This window comes from Penicillium angulare, assembly GCF_028827245.1.
Source record: "Penicillium angulare strain IBT 27051 chromosome Unknown utg000001l_segment0_segment0, whole genome shotgun sequence".
Classification (NCBI taxonomy): domain Eukaryota; kingdom Fungi; phylum Ascomycota; class Eurotiomycetes; order Eurotiales; family Aspergillaceae; genus Penicillium; species Penicillium angulare.
Window position 1 is genome coordinate 1228364 of NW_026623160.1, and position 20637 is coordinate 1249000.

Genomic DNA, 20637 nt, shown 5'->3' on the forward strand with positions numbered 1-20637 from the left:
ATCACGACATATCTTTCAAAATAACTCCGAAACCCGATGCAAATAGAAGGAAAAGGAGCCACACAGTGACTCGCAACAATAATTCCCAGACGCCATAATCCTTCCGCCGCCCAAAGCCGAGAATTGAGAAAGGGAAAAGATAGGGAAGAGGAAATGTAGAAGGCATGAAGGAATAATGTGCCAACGAATGTCAAAGCAGGGATGATGGGTAGGTAAATAGGGACAGGGCGGAAGAGCCAAGGATGAGAAGAAGACGAGAGAAACAAGAGGAAGGAGAGAGGATTCTCAGGCATCATGCAGCCATAGACAAGCACTCGTCGAGCAGGGAACCCAATTGATCTCGATCGGCCACAGTGCCGCCCTCCCAGTCCGACAAAGTATCATCGATATCATCAATGTCCATTTCATCATCGGCACTGGTCTTGATCTCGATAGCTTCGGTCACGCCATTCTCCAACCTATCTTGTTTCTCAGTCTCGAGCTCATCTTCATAATACCCACCCATAATCTGATCAATAATGAGCGGCATATGCCCAAGAACTCCAGTCCTGAGCTCAAGGGTAAGTCGCAGATCTCTTACGCCGAGGGGTCTGCGAACGGCGGCTTCCCTAGCCTCAATCGGAAGCAGCCCAGTAGCAGTTTCCTTAACAATTTCTCCGCGTGTGAAAGCCAGCTCTTCACGTTCTAATTGTTGTCGGTAATTGCGCATCATCATTCCGTTAATCGTGCCGGATGGACCGTTAGATCGGGTACGCGAAAACACCGCCGATAGAACCTCTTTCACAAATGTTTCTGTCGCAATTGCCATGAATTCGGCGCATGGAAGACCAGCACCACCAGGGAGAGACTCTTCATAACACATGGGGACCATACGGGCGTAGATTGATTCGGCATCGGGGAATTCACCGGTCTCGGCGGCAAGCGGTTGGGCATATCGTTTTCGAATTTCGAGCTCCCAGTCTGGAAAGGATTCGCGCACTTGTTAGATTCTCCTGAGGTTGTAATGGGAGTGCGGACGATGCGGAAATCGCAATGCATATCTGTGTCTTGAGGGTAATATTCTCTTACTTGTCTTGTTCAATCCACCAGCGCTTGCTGGGACCTGGCTTGGTAGTTTGATCTCTTTCGCCAAGTGATATTCTTCCAACTCATTGGGCGTCGCGTCGTTAGGATCTCGCTGGGCATAATGTATTAGTATCATCTTTGGTATCGTTATCCAGTTGATTCTCCAGAAACTCCCCTCCCCTCCTTCCCCTCTTCCTCGCCTCTATATTTCCAACAATAATAAATTGACCATTCTTACCTCTGGAATTCCCTTAATTCTCCGGCGATCTCTCGGAGGCAGCTGCATGACCTCTGTCTTTAATCTCTGTTCCGCAGCATCTCCCGAGAGCGGCTTCGACACCATCGACGGCTTATCATTGGCCGAAACCCAGGTTGCGACGCCATGATCTGGGAGGTCTCGCGTGAGATTTCCGAGAATCGCGCAGACAAAGTTATTATGTAGATGTTCGATTTTCGCATCGCCGCAAATGAGGTGATCGACTCGCGACGCGTATTCATTTTGGTTGTAGTGTCCTGGATACGGCAAGAGGTCAGGAGGTCAGCACATGACAGCTCAATTCAAGGCCGGAGGAGTATGAAAAGGGGTATGAAAAGGGTAACGAAGTCGAGTGATCATTTGCGCAAGGCCAAGGTACCTAGTAAGAAGAAAGCAGTGGATTCTTTGTACTCAGCCCAATGGTCTCCGATAGCGGCTTTGAGATCCGTATAGGCATGCTGTAGGTCAAGTCGCGGTACAGAGTTGAGAGCCCTGGACGACTTTACTGTCGCCGGAGCGTTTGGCGCCGCACTCTTAGCCGGATTTGATGTCGAGTCACTCCGACTCAGGGCGGCTGGATCGATCTGCATAGCTGGAGGACTTGCAGGAGCGCGACAAGGCGAGGCCGAAGGGCGGCAGGTATGGGTAGGGACTACGCATTCATCAGATGCGGAGTAAAGCGAGGGAAAGAGTTTGATGAGTTGGGAGATGAGTTGGGAGATGAAAAATGATGGATTGATGATGAAAAAGGGTGGAAGGGTGAAGATGTAGGTTTCCGCCTTGGACGTTCCCTCTCTCCCCGCCAGAACCGGATACCACCTTCAGCTTCCCGAAACCAGCGATGATATACTTGTATCTTGTTCTATACTTTTTTTTTAGAGAGAGAGAACAAGAACTAACGCTTGTAAGAGTCAGACCATATAAAATCTCAATAAATATATGCAGATGCTTTCAATTCTTATACTAATTGGACTACGTCTTCACTCAGTACTCCAAATAACTGCCCTATATCTGCAATGATTGCCATGATCTCTCTCGACAACTGGCCAGTTACCAAAACTTCATAATGAGCTTATTAGTGAAGTGTAATAACGTGTACTGCTTTTGATGCAACTAATGTACTTACTGTAGGCATAAAGCAATGCGCAATCTTCGTCAGTAGTCAGTTGTGACACTTCATGGTCTTGACGATAACGATAGATCCGAGCCAGCAGTCTGTCGCGAGCGTGGTCAATGCTAGGCAAGACATCACTCAGTGGGTACTCGAGTTTCATAGATGATGCCATCACTAAAACAAAGGTCAGCTTCTTCATCTTAAGGTAAAAATGGAAAAAAAAAAACGCGATAAAAAGGGGCATTCTGACCTGTTAGAAGGTGACTGATACGAGAAGAAAGCTGCTGTCGCTCGGTAGCCGTGTACTGAAGCAGAGTGATTTCTCCTGATGTAGCCGTATCACTTTTCATGAGCTCCAAATTCATGGCATGGAATGCATTCACTATGTTTCGAGAACGCCGAATGATATCGGCGTAAGGTCCGTCGTCGAATGCACACCGGAGTTCAAATTCCGAGCGTGCAGCCCCCAGAAGAGATTCCAGCCTGGTTAAGAACCGTTCAAGCTCGAGTCTCTCTCGCGCAGTCATATATACAATAGACCGACCATTCTTGGCCATAGTGGAGAGCGGGTCGCGTTTCCAAACAAGGCCTAACCGCAGCCAAAGAACGCTAAGACCATCCTTTAATCGGCTTCGGGCACTGATGGGCCAGATGAGACGAGTGATAATAACACCCCAGACACAGCCGGATAACACCGCGACAACTCGATGGAGGGCGATCTCATTAATGTCGGGATTTTGACCTCCTTCATCTTGAGGAACATCTGCCTCTTTCTGTGAAAGCGAATATGCGTAGAGCACAGAGAGGTTATAAGTGAGCATGATGAATCGACCCATAGGTCCATTACCCCGAACAATAGTGATCCATGCTGTCCAAGTAGCCATTAGCCATCCAAAAAACGCGAGACCGAAGACATTGCCATCAGTGGTATACCAGAATAGAATTGCACATAAGGCCCCTAGGCAAGTACCAAAGAAACGAGCATAGCCTGTCGTATTGGAAGCCCCAATTGTCATTGAACAGACCAGCATGTATGACAATAGACCCCATTCACCCCTCCAGTGTTGATAGAAAGGGCGAGCGGAAGGAAGAAAGGCAGGCAGAGCATACAGAGCAGCACCTGCACCGACCTTGGTCGCATATTTGGTGTCATCTCGTCGAAAGAAACCGAGTGACTTCCAAAGACGGTAGCCTATTCTCTCTTTCACTGTTGTTTCACTGGGCGGACGTAAACGAGCCCGTACAGCGGCTGTAATCCTGTACTCTGATCCCATACTGCGTGAGAGCTGTCGGTGCCGACTACTCTCGGCTCCGTTGGATGGAAAATCTTAGGAGATTGTCAATATGTCAGTTCATGTGAACAAAGCACCCGGGTTTTGTGACACACCTGTATCCATGGACTTTCCATTTGTCTGCCAGAACTTCATCCATGACCAAGACCGGCCACTGGGTCTTTCTTCGGTCTCAAGTTGCAGGTCGTCCAAAATAGCTAAAAGTTCGTGGAGTTGCTCTCCAAATTCTAGAAGCGAGAAACTAAAATGACCACAGCTGGCTGATACCTCTTCCAGGTCTGCTTCTGCATCTGGGCTTTTCAGCTTCATGGCTTCTGTTTGTTGGTAAAGAGACTTGAGGGTCTTCTGTCGAGATTCTCGATAAAGGTCTAAAGCGCGATCAAGACTGGTGTGAAGCCGATTATCTACTGATACCTTATACTTTGGAGCCGGTCCAAATGGGATCTCGTTGAGTATCTCTTTCAATGTGAAGGCCAACGACCGCTGTTTCGAAAGAGTCAACGATCATACATTTAAATGATCTCCAGATTCACACATAGAGCTTACCATAGATGGGCCAAGATGAGTTATAAAGATGGTAAAAACATCTGCAGGAAGCAGTGCCGAGTTATTATTCGAACTTAACTCGTCAGCCGAAGCGTTGAAAGTCCCACCCGGTGATAATTCCTCTTCGGGGCGTTCGTCAATCGGTTCCAAGAAAGCTCCGTCGGGGAAAGACCAAGATCGCTCAAGAGATGCAACGTAATCTGCATATGGAATGCGAAGATCGCTCGTGGACCCAGATTCTCGTGCAATAGTTTCCTTAATCAGACTAAATTGAAGTGCTGCGGCACTGCGTAAGCCTCCCATATTATGGGTAATGTCTTGCACCCAACGGACAAGCTTCTTTTCCAGTCGATACTCTTTTTCAGTGCCTGCCACAAAATGCTCCAACTTAGCTTCACGCACCAAGTTATCGAGTTGAGAATAGGCTTTTCGGTGCTTTGCTTCCGTTTCAATGAATTCAGCGGACGTCAAATCTTCTTCAGACCCGCTGAGGAATGCCTGTGTGATCATAGCAAGCATTGTTGCCAGTGTGCTAGTGGCTGTAACTAGGTTGGCACGAAGCTTCTTGCGAGCTGAAATGGGGACTATCAGAAATGATACCGCCATGGCCAAAATCACGCCCATAATGACCATCTTCAGTACCTGCAAGATCTTTCCTAGGGACAAATCGCCACTCTGTACAGAACCTTCCTTGGTGATAATAGTTATCGTGGAAAGTGCGGTGAGAGAACAGGCGACATTCACTAGGGGGTCTCCAAGACGTTGTTTAGTCCACCCGACAAACCCCAACCCACCCCCACAAAATACAATAAGAACCACTGCATGGCCGAGGACTGGTAGATCAAGCGTGTCTTGGAAAAGGTTTTCGACCAACATACTCGTGATGCAAAGGAAGGCGGAGTAGCAAAAGGCGAGCAAGGCGCAGATAGAGGCCCGGTACATGCTTCCTATCGATCTCGCCGGATGGAAGTACACGGTCACAGTAGCTACCATATGCTTGCCATCTTGATGGCCAAGAAAAGAAGAAACGGCCGGTATGAATGTGGCCATCGAGCCAAGCAGGTATGCCAGGCTGCATTTCAATATCCCAATACCCTGCTCCGATGTAATAAATTTGTAAATCCATGTCCAAAGGTCCCGTGCTCGTACGCATGTTTTAGTGGTGAATCCTCCATGGCTCGTCACTATTTCGCCGGATAATAAGCCGCGCCGTTCGTCGTTATTAGTTCCGTCGGAAGATGAGGGTCTTTCTGCGAAGGATCGCAAGTTGACAAGACCTTTGAGGCGCTGTCCGGTTTTGGGGAGGACAAAGGTCGCTTGGCGTAGCTATAAAGATCGTCAATACCCTGTGATATGTTTTGACTTCCGTATTAAGGTTAAGAGCCGAACACACATTGGGCCGCAACAAACGGCGGGAGCTAACAGGAGCTCCAGATGATGACATGGTTTATTTGGTCTCACGCTCGTGCTCGGCGCGCCTTCATAGTGGGAATACCCATGGACCAAGGAGTGTAGCGGTCACTAGTTCGGACTTAATCAAGCTGCGCAAATTTGTGGGGAAAGAAGAAACAGGTTGACGGGCAGTCGCACAAATTGGATTGTTTGGTTGACATGCGGGTTACGGCCACATCCTGGAGCTCTTGGGGACACGCACCTCTATCTACGGGAGCAAATCGTAGCGACTAACTTATACTCAGCCTCATGTATAACGTCCAATGGGTCCAATTCAGATATACACTCCGTGAACATAAAAGTCTAACATATACTGTGCATTGGAAACCTTTGTTATGAACCTTGAAGTCGAACATTTATTTCATTCCATAGCAATCCTATCGCATTTCTTAATCTATTTCAATCCTTCGACCTTCCACACCTTCACGGCAGCGTCAACACCAGCCGAAGCGATTTTCGAGCCACCCTCGATCCATACTACGCCATTGACACCTTCTTTGTGGGTATTCTTCAGCTCAATCCAGTCACCGGGACTGGCCAAGCTCCAAACAAAGATATTAGTGTCCAGGGATCCACTAACAAGGTGTGACCCGGCTTGGTTCCAAGAGAGTGAAGTGATTCGTGCAGTGTGTGCGGTCCAGCGATCTGTAACAAGGCTGCCATCTGCAACTTTATATACCAGAACACGGCCGCGCAGGTCACCAACTGCCAGAAGAGAGGCATCAGGGGAGAATTCAAGAGTAGAGATCTGGTTACGGGAGGCCTTGATGTCTGTTTGGCCCGAAAGACTGGAGCCAGAGAGCTTGCAAATCTGGACGGACCCATCTTCACCTCCAAGGGCTGCAACTGCTTCGTGAGCTGACACAGTGGTGACGGAGAAACTTGGCTTGTATTCGCCAGTCTTCTTACCATCTTGGAAGATTTCGACAGCCTCTGCGGTGCCGACCAAAACAGTCGAATTGCCAGCAGCAACGCCCTTTGGCTGCCCAGTAAGTTTGGAGGCACTGCCGGTGTATGTCTTGGCAGCAACATCAATGGAGCGGATAGTGTCGTCCCAGCCAACACTGTAGATGCGTCCTGCTCCCTCCGGTGTTGGAGTGAGACCAGCAACGTAACCTGGGTGACCCTCACCCTCGATCTCTGCTGCTGTGCCCGAAGCAACATCCCAGCTACAGACTCGACCATCGAAGCTACCAGTCCATAGAGTCTCCTTATCCTCTGAGGTGGATTTGCCCAAAGAGGTGATGTTCTTCTGGTGTCCCGAGATGACTTGTCGGGGCTCAGGAGTTCCTTCCACGAGATAATTCAGGTCTCCGCTGAGAGACAAACTAATGAGTAGGTTATCGCTTCGTCCAGGAGGCCAGACAACGCCGACTTGGTGGTCGCGAACAGCCATTGCGCCTTCCTCTCCGAGAGTCCAGCTCTGGGTAGATTTGCCCGCTTCAACATCCCAAATCTTGACTGTCCGATCGGCGCTAGCAGTGACAAACTTCCGGGAATCTTTGCTCCAAGAAACACCAAAGATGCTACCCTGGTGCTCTCCGTCGCCAATTTGACCCTTAGTTTCTCCAGTCTTGCCATCGTATAACCAAATCTTTCGGTCTGCGCCTACGCTGACCAAATGAGAACCATCGGGACTGAAGCCGACTCCATAGATATAATTGGAATGCTTGTCCCCAATTCCCATGTTAAATTTGAAAGGCGCTCCATGATAAAAGACCAGCTTCTTATCGTCGCCCGCGGCCGCAGCACGCAGGGGTCTCTGCTGTCTGATCGAGACAGAGTTGATTTGTTGCGTGTGGCCAAAAATCTCACCAACAGTATTTCCACTGTCCCAAGTAATGCAGTGGCCTTTGCGCTGTTTACCATCACCCACGGCAATGATACGTTGCGAGTCGCCATCCCAGGCGAGGTCATTGATCCGCCCATTCACAATGCTGTATTCACCTTTGGTAATTCCTTCCCCAACACAATCCCATACTCTCACGGTACCGGCCGCATCGCCACTTGCGACATAGAATCCGGAGGGAGAGAAGCGCGCGACGGTGGTCTGTGCCTTGTGCTCTGTGTATTGACGGGCGATCGCGGGGTTGTCAATCGAACGCAGGAAAATAGATTTGTTGGTCTGCAAAAGTATTGGTCAGGGACAATTCAAGGAATTTGCGTAGATTTTCTGGACCAAGAACATACAGCATATGCCAGTCGCTCGCCCTTGGCATCGGAAGACAGCTGGGTGGGCTGTCCGCGAGTGGTGGAGGGGCTAGCAGCCCAGATGGCCTCTGAATGTCGAATCAGTACTGCATTGTCTTCATGGATGCAATGAGTGAATCTTCAGTAATCATACCGTTTGTGATTGACATTGAAAGTCGTACCTTTTATACAAGATTAGGGGAGAGGAGAGAAAGAGAGGAGAAGTGTTTCAGGAAGTCAGAGTGGGGGGGGAACTGTTGTTTATGGACTGACGTACTCGGTGGCCTCAAGGCAGCTTATACTAGCGGGATTGACCTTCAGCCAAAAGATCCACACAGCCGCATTTCCCTAGGCAACACTAATTACCCTATCATCTATGGGTAATATATATATGAATAGTGTGATTGATTGGACTATCTTGGTGTTGCATGTTGGTATATGATCAAGTAATTGTTTCAATTGCGCTGGAACTAATAATACATGGAAGTGCGCCATTCAGTAAAGGGCATCCGTCATCTATACAAGAACACCACATGAGGACTCAATTCAAATGCGCGAGAGCCTCCAAAATAAGGGAAATAGAAAAGAAATATGAATATTCGCCTCCATTAGTAGCTTCCCATTTTGTTCTTAAGCTCCGATGCTAGAATCTCAGGATGTCGGTGAACCGAAGGCATCAGACCAAGTCCCATGGCTCTTCGAATTGCCTTGGCAATCTTTCGCTGGTTGACCGGGCGAAGACCGGTTTGGTTTCGGTGCTTGATGCGTCCCATGGGCGAAACGTATTCGGATATAACAGAGAAGTTCTATTAACAAAGCACAGCGTCAGCGATGACTCAATAGATAGCCTGTTCTTTCCGCAAGAAAGGGTGGTATATGGGAATGGAGCATGGTCGTCTTTAGGGAAGAAGCGAATCGATTCGTACCTTGTACAGGTTCAGCGGGTTCAGATTTAAAGCATCAAAGGCGTCACGGTTGGGTGCTTTGCGCTGGCCCCATTTCTTCATCTCAGCCGGGCTAAGATCGTGAGGAGCATACACATCACCAGACTTCCACTCGCGGGTCTGGAATCTCTCCAATGCTTTGCTCTCGTTCTGGATTCTTTGGTCTTCGAGGAGGCGCAAGCGGTTAGGCACTCTGCGCTTGTTTGCGAATCGATCTATACTCGATTAGTTAGAATGACACTTTAAGAGTCCCCCCCCAGTCAAAATTTCCAGAGTGAAAAGAGAATTTGTGTCCGAGCGAAAGATATTGGGGGTTGTCCGTTTACCGTTTGATGCCGGGGATCGTTGGGCTGTGAAAGCGCTCATGGCTCCAGTTGAACTCCAGCGACATGATGAAGGCACAGCCTTGGAGATGCTGCGCATCATCGGTGAAAAGAGATTCAGCGACATGATGTGGAATGATCGTGGTGGAGGAGCCAAGCCTTGAGATGTGAAGTTCAAGTCGGGGAACAGAAAACCAACGCGGATCGTTTTTTCGTGCCAAGACCGCCTTCCCGCCTCAGAGCAGCTTTCTCCGCGTGTCGCGAACTTTTGATTCCAGCTTATCCGCGACCGAAATCACGATTCGATACTTCTCCCTTATTTGCACCCTACTGAGACTGACCTGCTCAAGCCAATTCGAGTCGTCAGACTCGTTTCATTTCAAACATGCAGTCTCACCTCTCGAGGCGGGTCTTCAAAGCCATCATTAACAACGAACCGCTACATTTTTCACGATGTCGTCGAAATCAACTATTACACACTATAGCTCCGGCACGAGTCCGTCCTTGCCTACCGAGCCTTGCGCATGTATGCAGACGATCCCTCTTTGCATTTTCGTTAAACTCGGCGGAACCTGGCGAGGGTCAGGCGGCAACCCTACCAACGGAAAAGGGTCTGAAACCCATGGCAGATTTGAAGCGATCTTTGGAAGATAAGAGTAGAGCTCCCCCGAGCGATATCCTAGTGAAGGCTTTTCAACTGTTCTTCACATCACGAGTGGAGAATCCTGGAGCTATCAACCAATTCCAGGCTCGCTTGCTGTCTCTTACGTGGAAGCATTTGAAGGCACTACAAAATGACCTTGAGGACAGTGAATGGCAGGATGTATTCTCTGTGGAAAATCTGGAAAGGATGCTCTTTGTGTTTTCTGAGGCACAGTGTCTTCCAGAGGCACGCGATACTGTCCTCAAGATCGCACGTTTCGCCTACCTCGAATTATGTGCGGATCATGGATTCGGTCCGAACTCGATTAGTCGACCAGCACTACTGGTTTACATCAATTTGATGGCTAGCAATGGTAACCCTGAGGAGGCTCGTCATGTCATTTTTAAGTTCGGGGGCCAATTGCGTGGTGCAAAACCGTCTCCTTGGCTGAGTGTTCTAAAAGGATTTGCATTGAAGGACGACCGACGCCAGCTACGAAAAGTGACACAGGATCTCGAAGAGTATGGCGTCAAGTTTGATCAAGCTTCCCATGAGGAGTTGGCCAAACTTCTGATCTCCCAAGATCTCTTCGTTGCAGTTCAGACAGTCTACGAGTGCCCAATCTCCGGAGACCTGGAACCCTCTGTATCCGCCAAGATTGCTGCCATCCATTATGCGCTTCTCAAATCTGAAGTCTCATGGGCCAAGCCCATCTTTGACTCCCTTCCACGGAAAATAGGCCCCGAGACAATTGGTATCAACTTGCTTTGGGATGCAGCCCAGGGTAACAGTGCATCGTCTCTTGCAGAGAAGGTAGAACCGTCGTTGAGTGCAGCTCTAACTATTGTGGATGTCAACAATCTTATTCAATATGCAAACTCGCAATCTAATCCACAGCTAGCCGCCGACTATGCAAATCTAGCTGGCCAGTGGGATCTCGTTCCCGATGAACAGACGCATCTGTTACAGCTGGAATCCTTTATTCAGGCTGGTGATGTGGAGCGCACACTCGCCATTCTCGAACAACAGATTGATCCAAGCACCTTGACAGGCGATAATCTACCCTTGGCTAACAAGCTTATCACCATGCTTTGCCTATCAGATCAAAAAGACGAACTGTTCCAACAGATCTCTTCCCTCCTAGACCCATTGTTTCAAGAAAATGTGCAATTGAATGCAGATACCCTCGCTGCATTAACACGGATGCTGCTGTATCGCTACGACTGGGAAGCTGTGTCTGACCTTCTCCGTCCGCGATTGGGAACTCTCGATAGCGAAGGGAAAACTTTAGTCCGTACTGCACTGACGGACTTCATGCTGGACAAGGAACAAACCGACTCGAATGTGTGGGAAGTCTACCAGCTATTTAAACTCGCCTTCTCTGAGGCGGGTGTCAGCATCCGCACAGAGCTCATGTGCTCTCTCTTTGATAGAAAACGCAGCGACCTAGCGGTTCTGGTTTTCGGGCACATGCGTCAGGCAGAAGATCTAAGCCGTCGACCCAAGCCGGATACATATGCTAGGTGTTTCCAGGGCTTGTCTCGAACAGCCGACACGACAAATCTGGAGTTGGTACACAATATGCTCAAGCTTGATCTTGAAGTAGAGTTGAATACTCGGATTTTCAATGGTTTGATGCTTGCATATGCCGCGTGCGAGATGCCCGAGAAGAGTATGGAAATTTTCCATCAAATCCTACAGTCAGACGAAGGGCCCTCAGAAAAGACCATTGCTATATTCTTCCACGTGTGTGAGAGACACCACAACGGCGCACAAGAAGCGATTAAGATGATGGCCAAGGTCAAAAAGCTTGAGATAGCTGTTGACCGCCGAATGTACACAGCATACATCGAATCATTAGCCGCGCAATGCGAATTTGATGTAGCGACCGCAGCCATCGACAACATGCAAGCTGAGATTGGGCTCCCTCCTACCAGTACTACGTGAGTGTGCTATTTACCTGAATAATACGTCGTCTTGTAAACTGACTTATTATTTCCTGGCAGGATTGGACTATTCTATAACGCAATTCCATATCAATATTGGAAAGACGAGGTTGAGCAATGGGCTCTCCAGAAATACCCCGAGCTGTGGACGCACATGGCTGAAACACCTCGAAGCGAGCATGAGGAAGGCCAAAAGTTTGATGGCATCACAAACGAGGTATGGGTATAGTGTAGAATGATGTTGCATATATTGTCTTTAGGACTGCAGGCGTCGCTACGGGGTTAGATTCTGTTATATATTTCTCTCAATATGTATACAGAAAGATTTCATTTTGTACCTAGGACGCGCCCATTTATATCCAAAATAATTTTGTGCTTTTGAATAGAAAGTTTACCCAGGTACGCACTACTAATAGTATCTATGTATATATTCAAGTGCTCATGAGTATATACTAGGTGCACATGTGTCCTCGCGCAACAGATTAATGTTTAGTACATTAGTCTCATAAACCACGAGTCTTGATATGCATTGCGTTGCCTGCTAAATTAATACCACATGTGCCCTCTAAACCAGAGTATACGAAACTACAACATGAATACATCAATGAGAAACCCCAAAACATTAGACGCAAGTCATACAACCATGATTCCAAGGAGAGATTCCTGATTCTTCAAGTCCTAGGTACACATCTGTTCAATCCACCCAAACCAGCAGCTTGAAGTTGCCAATCAAAATAACAATAGCGAACCAACCTCGCTCGCTGTTAACCTATAACCCCTGGGCTCGACGTCAAAACAAGGAAGCAAAATTAGTGAACAGGGCATCAGCAGACTTAGACTTCGGCAATTCAGGTCGTTCAGGCTTAGTATTCGCCTCGTATCTTCGCCGAATCATACTAGGAGGAAGAAAACTGTATCCAAAATTCCTAGCCCTTGCAGTGACGGAAATTTGCTCAAAAAAATCTCCCCATCTCTCGGCAAGACGATTAGTCAATTGTTGACATTTTTCCGCAGCAAGAAACATAATTATGATTCGATTCTCCGGAAGTGGTGGTTGGGGATGGGGATCCCTGGGCTCAAAACCAGCCGCTCACAGGCCATCAATGATGAAGTTGAACATTTTCTGGGCCATGGGGAAGTCATCAAAGGCCTCAGTTGGTAATGTGTCGAGCATAGCTTCCCACATGACGTCACTATTGTAGCTGTGGTTTTGCGCGACAACTTTAAGGGCATATGGGAATTGTGTCTCTGATCTGGAGGGTAACACTACCAATGGATCGGCATATATGGCCAACCATTGCACTGGAATGGAATTCTCTCCTTCGGCAGCATACATGATTGGAGTGAGGCCTAGTCTATTACGGACATTGGCGTCGAGGCCGGAATGTTCATCCAAGAACCTCAGAATGTCCTCGTTAGGGTTGTATTAGCAGCTTCATGCCATGAAGTGGTGACTTGTCTTGGATCATCGTCTATTCGCAGGGGCTTTTCTCCATCAGTTGACTCAGAAGAGACCAAGTAGTATTTTCCAACATCTCCAATGTTCATTCCGTGGTCACTCAAGAGGACATTTGCAACATCGCCTGTTACAAAGGTACATAGTTTGAGCTTGTAATCATCGGAATTCATCCAATACAGGTCTGAATTTTCCAAGACTTCTGCCACCACCAGTTTAGAACAGAGCCTTCCAAATCCCACAGAGTTTGAAGCATCTACAAGAAGACGCAAGGCGTGTTTCTCCTCTCCAACTCCGGACCCTGATTTCCAAAATGTACTTTCAGCCGGAACCTGGTCGATGATCCAGTTGATACAATGCTGATAGTTTTTCTCAATCGCCCAAGCTAAAAAACTCTTTCCATTCGACTCGAACCCCTCGGCAGATACGAGTGAAATTCATTTAGTATTGAAAAACACTCGCAGCAACTTGTTATGGCCTGAATAGGGATTCTGGTTTTTTCCAGATTGGGGATTTTGTATACATCGAGCTGCCACGGACCAGCGGGATCATACCTCACATGAGCTCGATTGCGATAGAAATCAAGTTCGTATTCCTTGAATTTGATCCATTTCTGAGCAGAATCTGACATCCACTCTTCCACGATCTCATAGAACTCAGGGCTTGCCTGACGAAGTGACTGAAGAGTATGTAGTGATACAAGGTCAAAATTTTCCTCATCCTCTCGTTGAAAATTGAAAAGTCGGTCCAAAAGTTGATAAATAAGCTCTGGGGGTAGAATGTTAAGTCTAGTTTGCTTGGCGTAACTGATCATTTCTGCGTGGCTCATATCGGCGTCTGGATCCTGCAATCTCTCTTCTAGATCTAGAAACTAGTCTCGGGTCAAGGGATCTTCTTCGACTTCCTTCCTCTGAATTCCCATCGCGAAAGCACGAATTCCGTCGATTAGGCAATCTAAAAAGAGATTCCAGAGAGGAGCGTCATTTTTCGGACGATTCACTCTGTCTGCTGAATATGCTTGCAGTATCAGAGATTTCAATAGTCGACATTGCGAAGATTGTATTATGGCAAGTAGTACTTTATGAAGAAATGACTAGGTGGAGCTTAAGGAAGACCAGAAGAGAGTGAGAGAAAATCAATCTCGTGAAGAGATATTACATTATCTTAAGTTGAAAAAGATCCCAGATCCCTTTCTTTGTAAGACAACCGATTGACTTAGCCCTCTTGCCTTCAAAGAGCTCTCGTTCTTAGCATCATGGAAGAACGTAGAACAAAATCTTGACAATTGAAGTAAATAAAGAAAGGATGATTCTATCTAGACCAGTGTGGGTCAAACCGTAAAAAACCACTCCTTCACACGGATTCCAGGTAGGATTTGTAGTGCACAAAGAACTAATGCTGTCCAAAATCTTTCGATTATAGGAGTCGACGGCGTTGGCTCAATAAATTTGCATAGATTCTGAAAGTCCGAGTTGAGGATAACTTGGGTATCGTCTAGCTTACTTTATCCCATGCGTCTTCTTGAAGAATCCACTCATAAATGACAGGGATACAATGAAATAAAAAAGTGGTGTGCAATAGCGGGTTCCAGTTGAACGTGCAATAGATGCTGGTAAATAACAATTTAAAATGCTGAATAACACGATATGCTTCGCTGTGAAAACGCCATCTCAAATAACTAATCAGAAAAGAAAAGAACAAATGGCAAATAAATCAAGATCTAATGTACAAAATAACACTTTCCACGTAAATTAATTAGAGGAAGCATCAGCTTACAAGCTGAAAATACCACTGCGCTTTTTCCCATGGGGGTAAACAATCAAAGCAGCAACGAACAAACCCACAGAAATTCCAATAGCCGTTTGGATCATACCATAAGCAAGAGAAGTAAGCGAGCTTTCATTAGTAGCACCCGAATTGCTAGACGCGGTATGATTGGCGACTGACTCAGCATACTCAAGCCCAGAGATGATAGATCCAGAAGATGCCAAACCAGACGGCACCAGGGTGAAGATGCCGGGGATAATAGCTGCAGCGGCGTGTCCATGCCATATGCGACTGTACAAGTTGGCCAAGAGACCGATCGTGAAAGCGCCGACAGTATTAGCAACTTGGTTGGAACCGAGTCTCTTTGTACTGAAGTAGTTTGTCACGTAGCCACAGACTCCCAGAAGAACGGTGACAGGTAACTGTTTCGGTTTTGATTGATTGAGAAGAGCAGCGAAGAGACAGAACAATGCAACGAAGGGGAAATGCTGAATATATTCGTTTCCCCAGTCACTTGTGGCGCTGCAGCTTTCCTGGTCCGTAGCGTTGGGATCCATTAATCCGTAAATTGTAGTTCCGACGGTGACACCATAACCAAGGAAGAGGGAGTAGATAATTGTGTAAACCATGCGAATGGATCCAGCATTCATTTGATGCGATTGCAGTTCCAAACTACTGCTTAGCACAGAAAATCCAGGAAGAAGCATAGCGATAGAAGATTCTGCGACTGCAGAAAAACAGAATACCCTAGTACCCTTGTGCTGAATACTTCCGAATGCACGTGCCAAGAATGATACCAAGATAGTGGCAGACACTTCTAACACGTTGGAATATGTTGCTGACAATGGGGCTAGAACATGCTGCATAAGTCCAACCAGACATCCTAAGAAAAAGATGATTGGGAGATCAATAGGGCGAGCAGAGAACGCATACGGGCCGACAGCAACACTGGCTAGACCTGTGAGGAGGACACGCATCCATTTGCCATATCGTGGTTTACGTTGCATGATCTCATCCAGCTGCGTGGTAGCATCGCTCACGCTGACTTTATCATGAACCACATTCTTATAGACATCGTGAGTCTCTGCCAGGCGAGAAAGATCCAGTCCCTGGGTAACTCGAATGATTTTCACCTCTGCGGTACGGGTTAGAGGATCGTCGAAAGACATGAACATACACCCTGGAATGTACATGAATTGGGCATTCACTTCCAGCACGTTGGATGTCATCATCATATACTCCTCAAGACGATGGGTAGGCGCGCCATACTTCATCAATGCGCGACAAAGTTGCATAATGTATTGTTGACGTGCCAGAATAGCCGCAATATGCACAGTAAGCTTGACATTCTTCTTTTGTTTCTTTTGCTTCTTCTTTTCTTTGGGATTCATGGGTGTCGGTCCTTCAGCACCGGGCATGGCAACCCGACTCATACCCATTGACGCCGAGATCAGAGAAGAGGTATAGTGATGGTTCGACTCTTTCTTCTTGACTGGGTTCTTCAAAGGCAAGCTGAATCTGCTACCATGTTTGTTCTCGTTCTCCATAGAAGCGCCGTTGTTATACCATTTAACTTTATCTTTCTTGCCGGAGGGTGTCATAGTGCCGGATGTCATGTTTCCTGGCGTCTTGGGGGGTAGAGTTTCTGTCTCTGGATCCGTATCGATCGTGGTTGTCGCAAGACTCATCCGACTCGCGTTTTCGAGGTTATTTGCATAAACACGTAGTAGCTGTGACAAAAGACCACCATTGAGAGGGGTGGAGGCACCGCTCTCGCCTGGGGTTGTTGCTCCTGAGGGTAATTCAGAAGACTCATGTCGTTGATGGTTGGGTAGTCCCAATTGCTTAATCAAAAGTTGGGCTTGGGTGTTGTGGTCGTGGGAATTCATCTTTGCCTCCTCGTCATTGGCCTGGCGAGCCTCAAAACTTCTCAGGTCATCCGTGGCTCCCAATTCCTCCGGGGTGAAGCCAACACCTTCTAATCCATCCTCTGCACTTTCATGGGGACGACCGAGTTTCTCGGCTATTGTCGCACCGCGTTCTCGGATGCGCACACTTGCGGATCTCCACCGGTCACCGAAGGATGGCATGCTTCGTTGTTCGCTGACATCATCGCGGGCTGCAATCTGGGGGCTGGTTGCCTCGTGGTGCTCTTGATGCGAATCTCCATTCACTGTGGAGTCCATGGATGACTGGTGAGGCGGCAATTGTGGCTTCTCCTGGAGACCAGATGAGTCGGACATCTTGAAAACAGGCTCGTTTTCTTTTGAAGCCGGAATGGGATCAAGATCAGGAACCAATGAAGTTTTCACGGATATAAAGGTTTCCCGAAACCGATATTGAGTTATCCAAAATTTATATGGGGTACGGGTGTCAGGAGACGAGAAAGCCCGAAATGCGACTATGGATAGAGTAAATACAGGCGCGCGGAGCAAGACTCCACCGACGAAGACGATTCATATTCTGGAGAGAAAAACAAAAGAAGAAAAGAACAAGACAAGAAATCCAGAAAAGAAAAGAAAAAAAAAATTTCTCCATTAAAGGGGGGCGTGAGTGGGGTAAAGGTGGAATTGATGAAGCCGGGGCCAAAGGACCAGACCTTCTTCAAGACCCACGTTGGTAGCGCTAACGCGGGTTGAAGTCATAGCCAACGCGTCAGACAAATGATAGACACGATTCTGATAGGGCTTGGACATCAGGGGTTTACAAGTGGACTGGGGTCAGAGGAGGGTTCCTAGTTCGGGACAGATGAAACGTATAAAGGGCTTTGATATGGGTGTATACTACATTATTCTAGTACATAGAAGCAGAACCATGGGAAAACAAGGCAAATAATATAAAATTCAACAAAGAGAACCTTGACGAGCCAAAGGACGAGGCTGCTTTATACTTCCTTTTCATAAAAACAGCATAGTGAGATCCATAAATTTGGGGGAAATAAGCTTTGTCAACTGCCACTAGCAAGAAAGCAAACAGTTTTCGCCCATTTTTGTTTCACGGTGTGTGATGTGTGTGTGGCTATACACTGGTGGAGCCATTAGCCCCACTAAACACCCAATCATTGTCTATTATTACTGCACAAATACTGGAAGCCACAATTGATTGAAACCATTTAATGTTCTCCAGCTGTTCCGCGGACTCCGTAGACTGTACCTAAAACAGGGATAATTCAAGCCGATCAGTGACCGGGCACGTCACAGGTACAAGAAAAGCTCAAGAACGAGTGATTCCCCGGATTCTACATAGAATGCATAGAGTAAGCAGCAAAATTGGAAAGAATAAGATTTAATTTTCATAGTTTCGATTCCCAACCGCCCAGAACCTTCTGAAAATATAGAAACGCGTCAAATCCATATTTAATAGATATAAATAGCTTGAGGACTAGATTTGAATCTGGTGGCGTTAATGAACTTGGCGAACCTGGCAGCTGACCTCCTGCCACGTGACCTCGGCACTTCGGGAAGCCGCAACCCCATGAAAGTCCCGTGACTATGACTAATCAATGGATATCTCGTGACTGTATACTATAGTTATCGTATAACTAGTTAACTAACCTGTAGCTTAATTGCCTTAGGTGTCTATTCTACTATGTACGTAGCTGTAGTCTGTAGTAGTTCGACCTCGGCTTTTTCTACTTGATACATTATTCCAAGTTCGCCCGCGTGTGGATCCATCTACTACGTACTCCCTCCTCCTATCGATAAGCTACCCCTCGGAGCATGTACTCCATACAGAACGGATACATCACCTCCGATGTGTACAAAGACACTAACGCCAAGATCTCTCGAGTGCTCAGCCCATGTCCCTGAGCACCGCCTCAAATGGTGGCTGCCTGCTGAACGCGCTATTTAATTCGCTCCAGTCAGAACTTGATTGTAACCTTGCCAAGAACTAAACTACATTCCCCCTCCACCCCGCGCACGATGCTCCTCTCCGCACCAGCCCAAGACGCCATTTAACTTGATAGTGAACCAACCCCTCCTAGCAAAGCAAATAAATTAATCCAAATCAAACAACCATGACTTTCCCCTGAAAACCACTTCCCTTCTCTCCTCGTATCTGACATCTATAAAACAACAAACAACTTGATCTTGAATTGGGAAACCCCCACCCAAACATGCTACAATGCCTACCCTCCCACTCCAACCCCCAGACCACCCCATCGCCTTGCGACGCTCTCACCTCCTCAGCCCCGCTCCAGACCGTATGACAAACACTCCAACAACCCTCCGCATAACTCGCGAAAACACCATATCCGGCCGCGACTTCAGCGTCCACCAACTCCGCCACCACGAAGAACCCTCCAGTCCCCGACGCCATGCACTCCTCTTCACCGTCTCCGGCCGCTTCTGGAGTAACTCGCAACTACGTGAGATCCGCAATGCAAACGGGCGCCCCTTACTTGAGCTTCGACGAATCTGGTGGAAGGGTCAATGGTCCGTCCGACGACCAGGTGGGGTCGGTGACGATCTTCTGCATGCCGAGTTGCGCTGGGGGATCGGCATGAAGATGGCGGTACGATTCCAGAACGCACTATTAAGTGGTATTTGGGATGAGGATGAGCTTGAGAATCTAAATGAGAATCTGAATCGTGGTGGGAGGTCTCGACATCGTTACGGGAACAGTTACAGTTATAATTCTCATACTCGCGAATTACAATTGAGACAACGGAATCGTCGAGCCCCGGATCAAGAATCTATTCGGACATTACCGAGGTATGAACAGCCTCAGAATCAGAATTCGACTGAGACCGAGCTAGAACCAGGGCACGGATCACCACCCCCATATAGTGTGGTGATGGCCGAGGACCATGCGCAACAGAGTAGTAGTGGTAGTGCAGGAGGGGGAAGCGGAACTGAAAGTGACGGTTCAACATCTACTTCTGCATCTGCATCTGATGATGAGAGTGGGGATGAAAAGGCTTTTGCGTCGGCGCCGCGAGGCCGTGAAGCTCCTCCACTTCCATCATATGACTCGGTGCGAAGAATGCGACGGGTCTCGAGTCATTCGCTTCGTGATCTTCTAGAGGCCATTGAGCCTCCTGGAGAACCAGCACCAGCATCACCGTCTTCTTTATCTTCTTTGTCTTCTTTGTCTTCTTCGCGGCCGCGGTCTGAAGGTGGATTGGATCCTAAGGTGGGGTTGAAGCTGGTGCAACAGAGTAGCTCGATGGCGGTCGTGATGATGGGAGAGAAGAGAATCATCTACATTCGTCGGGAGAAGGTGATGGATTTCCATATGCCGGGTCCTATACCTAAATGGGAGGTTGAAGTTGCTGAGGGCGTGGATCTATTATTAGTACGTTGACCAGAGGTCTATTTCTTTCCTTCTCAGAATCACAATGACAATTAGCTGACAATTGGAAACAGGCTACCAGTGTGGTGCTTATAATGGCGGAATTCGTGAAGAATGAATATCGAATGAGAACCAATTAGGAACTGCATGATATTTTTGGATAGGCTGATGATATGATTTTATTGATGACTACGATACGAAATAGTATTCCTCTACAATGATGCAAATTTGAAGCGTTTGAATTGCGAAAATTCATGTTCTGTTATCAAGAACATCTCATGACATTGGTTGATTCGAAATCCAACAAAACTTTTTCTAAGCCATACATTCATCATGGAGGGAAATCAG

At 47.5% G+C, this 20637-nt stretch overlaps 8 protein-coding genes across 8 annotated transcripts; 2 read left to right on the forward strand and 6 right to left on the reverse strand.

Moving 5' to 3' along the window:
* Positions 1-292: 292 nt before the first annotated feature.
* On the reverse strand, positions 293-5717 carry N7478_000409 (Transcriptional coactivator SAGA-type complex Ada1/Tada1; the record flags this gene model as incomplete). The annotated part of the gene is made up of 9 exons (XM_056916625.1): positions 293-960; positions 1069-1177; positions 1304-1578; positions 1701-2114; positions 2448-2609; positions 2686-3762; positions 3823-4210; positions 4274-5599; positions 5667-5717. 9 exons carry the CDS (start codon positions 5715-5717, stop codon positions 293-295), a joined length of 4470 nt encoding a protein of 1489 aa, XP_056784505.1.
* Positions 5718-6119: 402 nt separating this feature from the next.
* Positions 6120-8085, reverse strand: N7478_000410 (WD40 repeat domain-containing protein; the record flags this gene model as incomplete). The annotated part of the gene is made up of 3 exons (XM_056916626.1): positions 6120-7850; positions 7916-8004; positions 8070-8085. 3 exons carry the CDS (start codon positions 8083-8085, stop codon positions 6120-6122), a joined length of 1836 nt encoding a protein of 611 aa, XP_056784506.1.
* Positions 8086-8523: 438 nt separating this feature from the next.
* Positions 8524-9309, reverse strand: N7478_000411 (mitochondrial 37S ribosomal protein bS18m; the record flags this gene model as incomplete). The annotated part of the gene is made up of 3 exons (XM_056916627.1): positions 8524-8721; positions 8842-9074; positions 9186-9309. 3 exons carry the CDS (start codon positions 9307-9309, stop codon positions 8524-8526), a joined length of 555 nt encoding a protein of 184 aa, XP_056784507.1.
* A 495-nt stretch (positions 9310-9804) lies between these two features.
* On the forward strand, positions 9805-12000 carry N7478_000412 (uncharacterized protein; the record flags this gene model as incomplete). The annotated part of the gene is made up of 2 exons (XM_056916628.1): positions 9805-11768; positions 11832-12000. 2 exons carry the CDS (start codon positions 9805-9807, stop codon positions 11998-12000), a joined length of 2133 nt encoding a protein of 710 aa, XP_056784508.1.
* Positions 12001-12861: 861 nt separating this feature from the next.
* On the reverse strand, positions 12862-13107 carry N7478_000413 (uncharacterized protein; the record flags this gene model as incomplete). The annotated part of the gene is made up of 1 exon (XM_056916629.1): positions 12862-13107. The coding sequence occupies one exon, from the start codon at positions 13105-13107 to the stop codon at positions 12862-12864; it is 246 nt and encodes an 81-aa protein (XP_056784509.1).
* Positions 13108-13172: 65 nt separating this feature from the next.
* On the reverse strand, positions 13173-14041 carry N7478_000414 (uncharacterized protein; the record flags this gene model as incomplete). The annotated part of the gene is made up of 2 exons (XM_056916630.1): positions 13173-13643; positions 13787-14041. The coding sequence occupies 2 exons, from the start codon at positions 14039-14041 to the stop codon at positions 13173-13175; spliced, it is 726 nt and encodes a 241-aa protein (XP_056784510.1).
* A 958-nt stretch (positions 14042-14999) lies between these two features.
* On the reverse strand, positions 15000-17237 carry N7478_000415 (threonine/serine exporter family protein; the record flags this gene model as incomplete). The annotated part of the gene is made up of 1 exon (XM_056916631.1): positions 15000-17237. The coding sequence occupies one exon, from the start codon at positions 17235-17237 to the stop codon at positions 15000-15002; it is 2238 nt and encodes a 745-aa protein (XP_056784511.1).
* Positions 17238-19119: 1882 nt separating this feature from the next.
* Positions 19120-20429, forward strand: N7478_000416 (uncharacterized protein; the record flags this gene model as incomplete). The annotated part of the gene is made up of 2 exons (XM_056916632.1): positions 19120-20292; positions 20364-20429. The coding sequence occupies 2 exons, from the start codon at positions 19120-19122 to the stop codon at positions 20427-20429; spliced, it is 1239 nt and encodes a 412-aa protein (XP_056784512.1).
* Between the last annotated feature and the right edge of the window lie 208 nt (positions 20430-20637).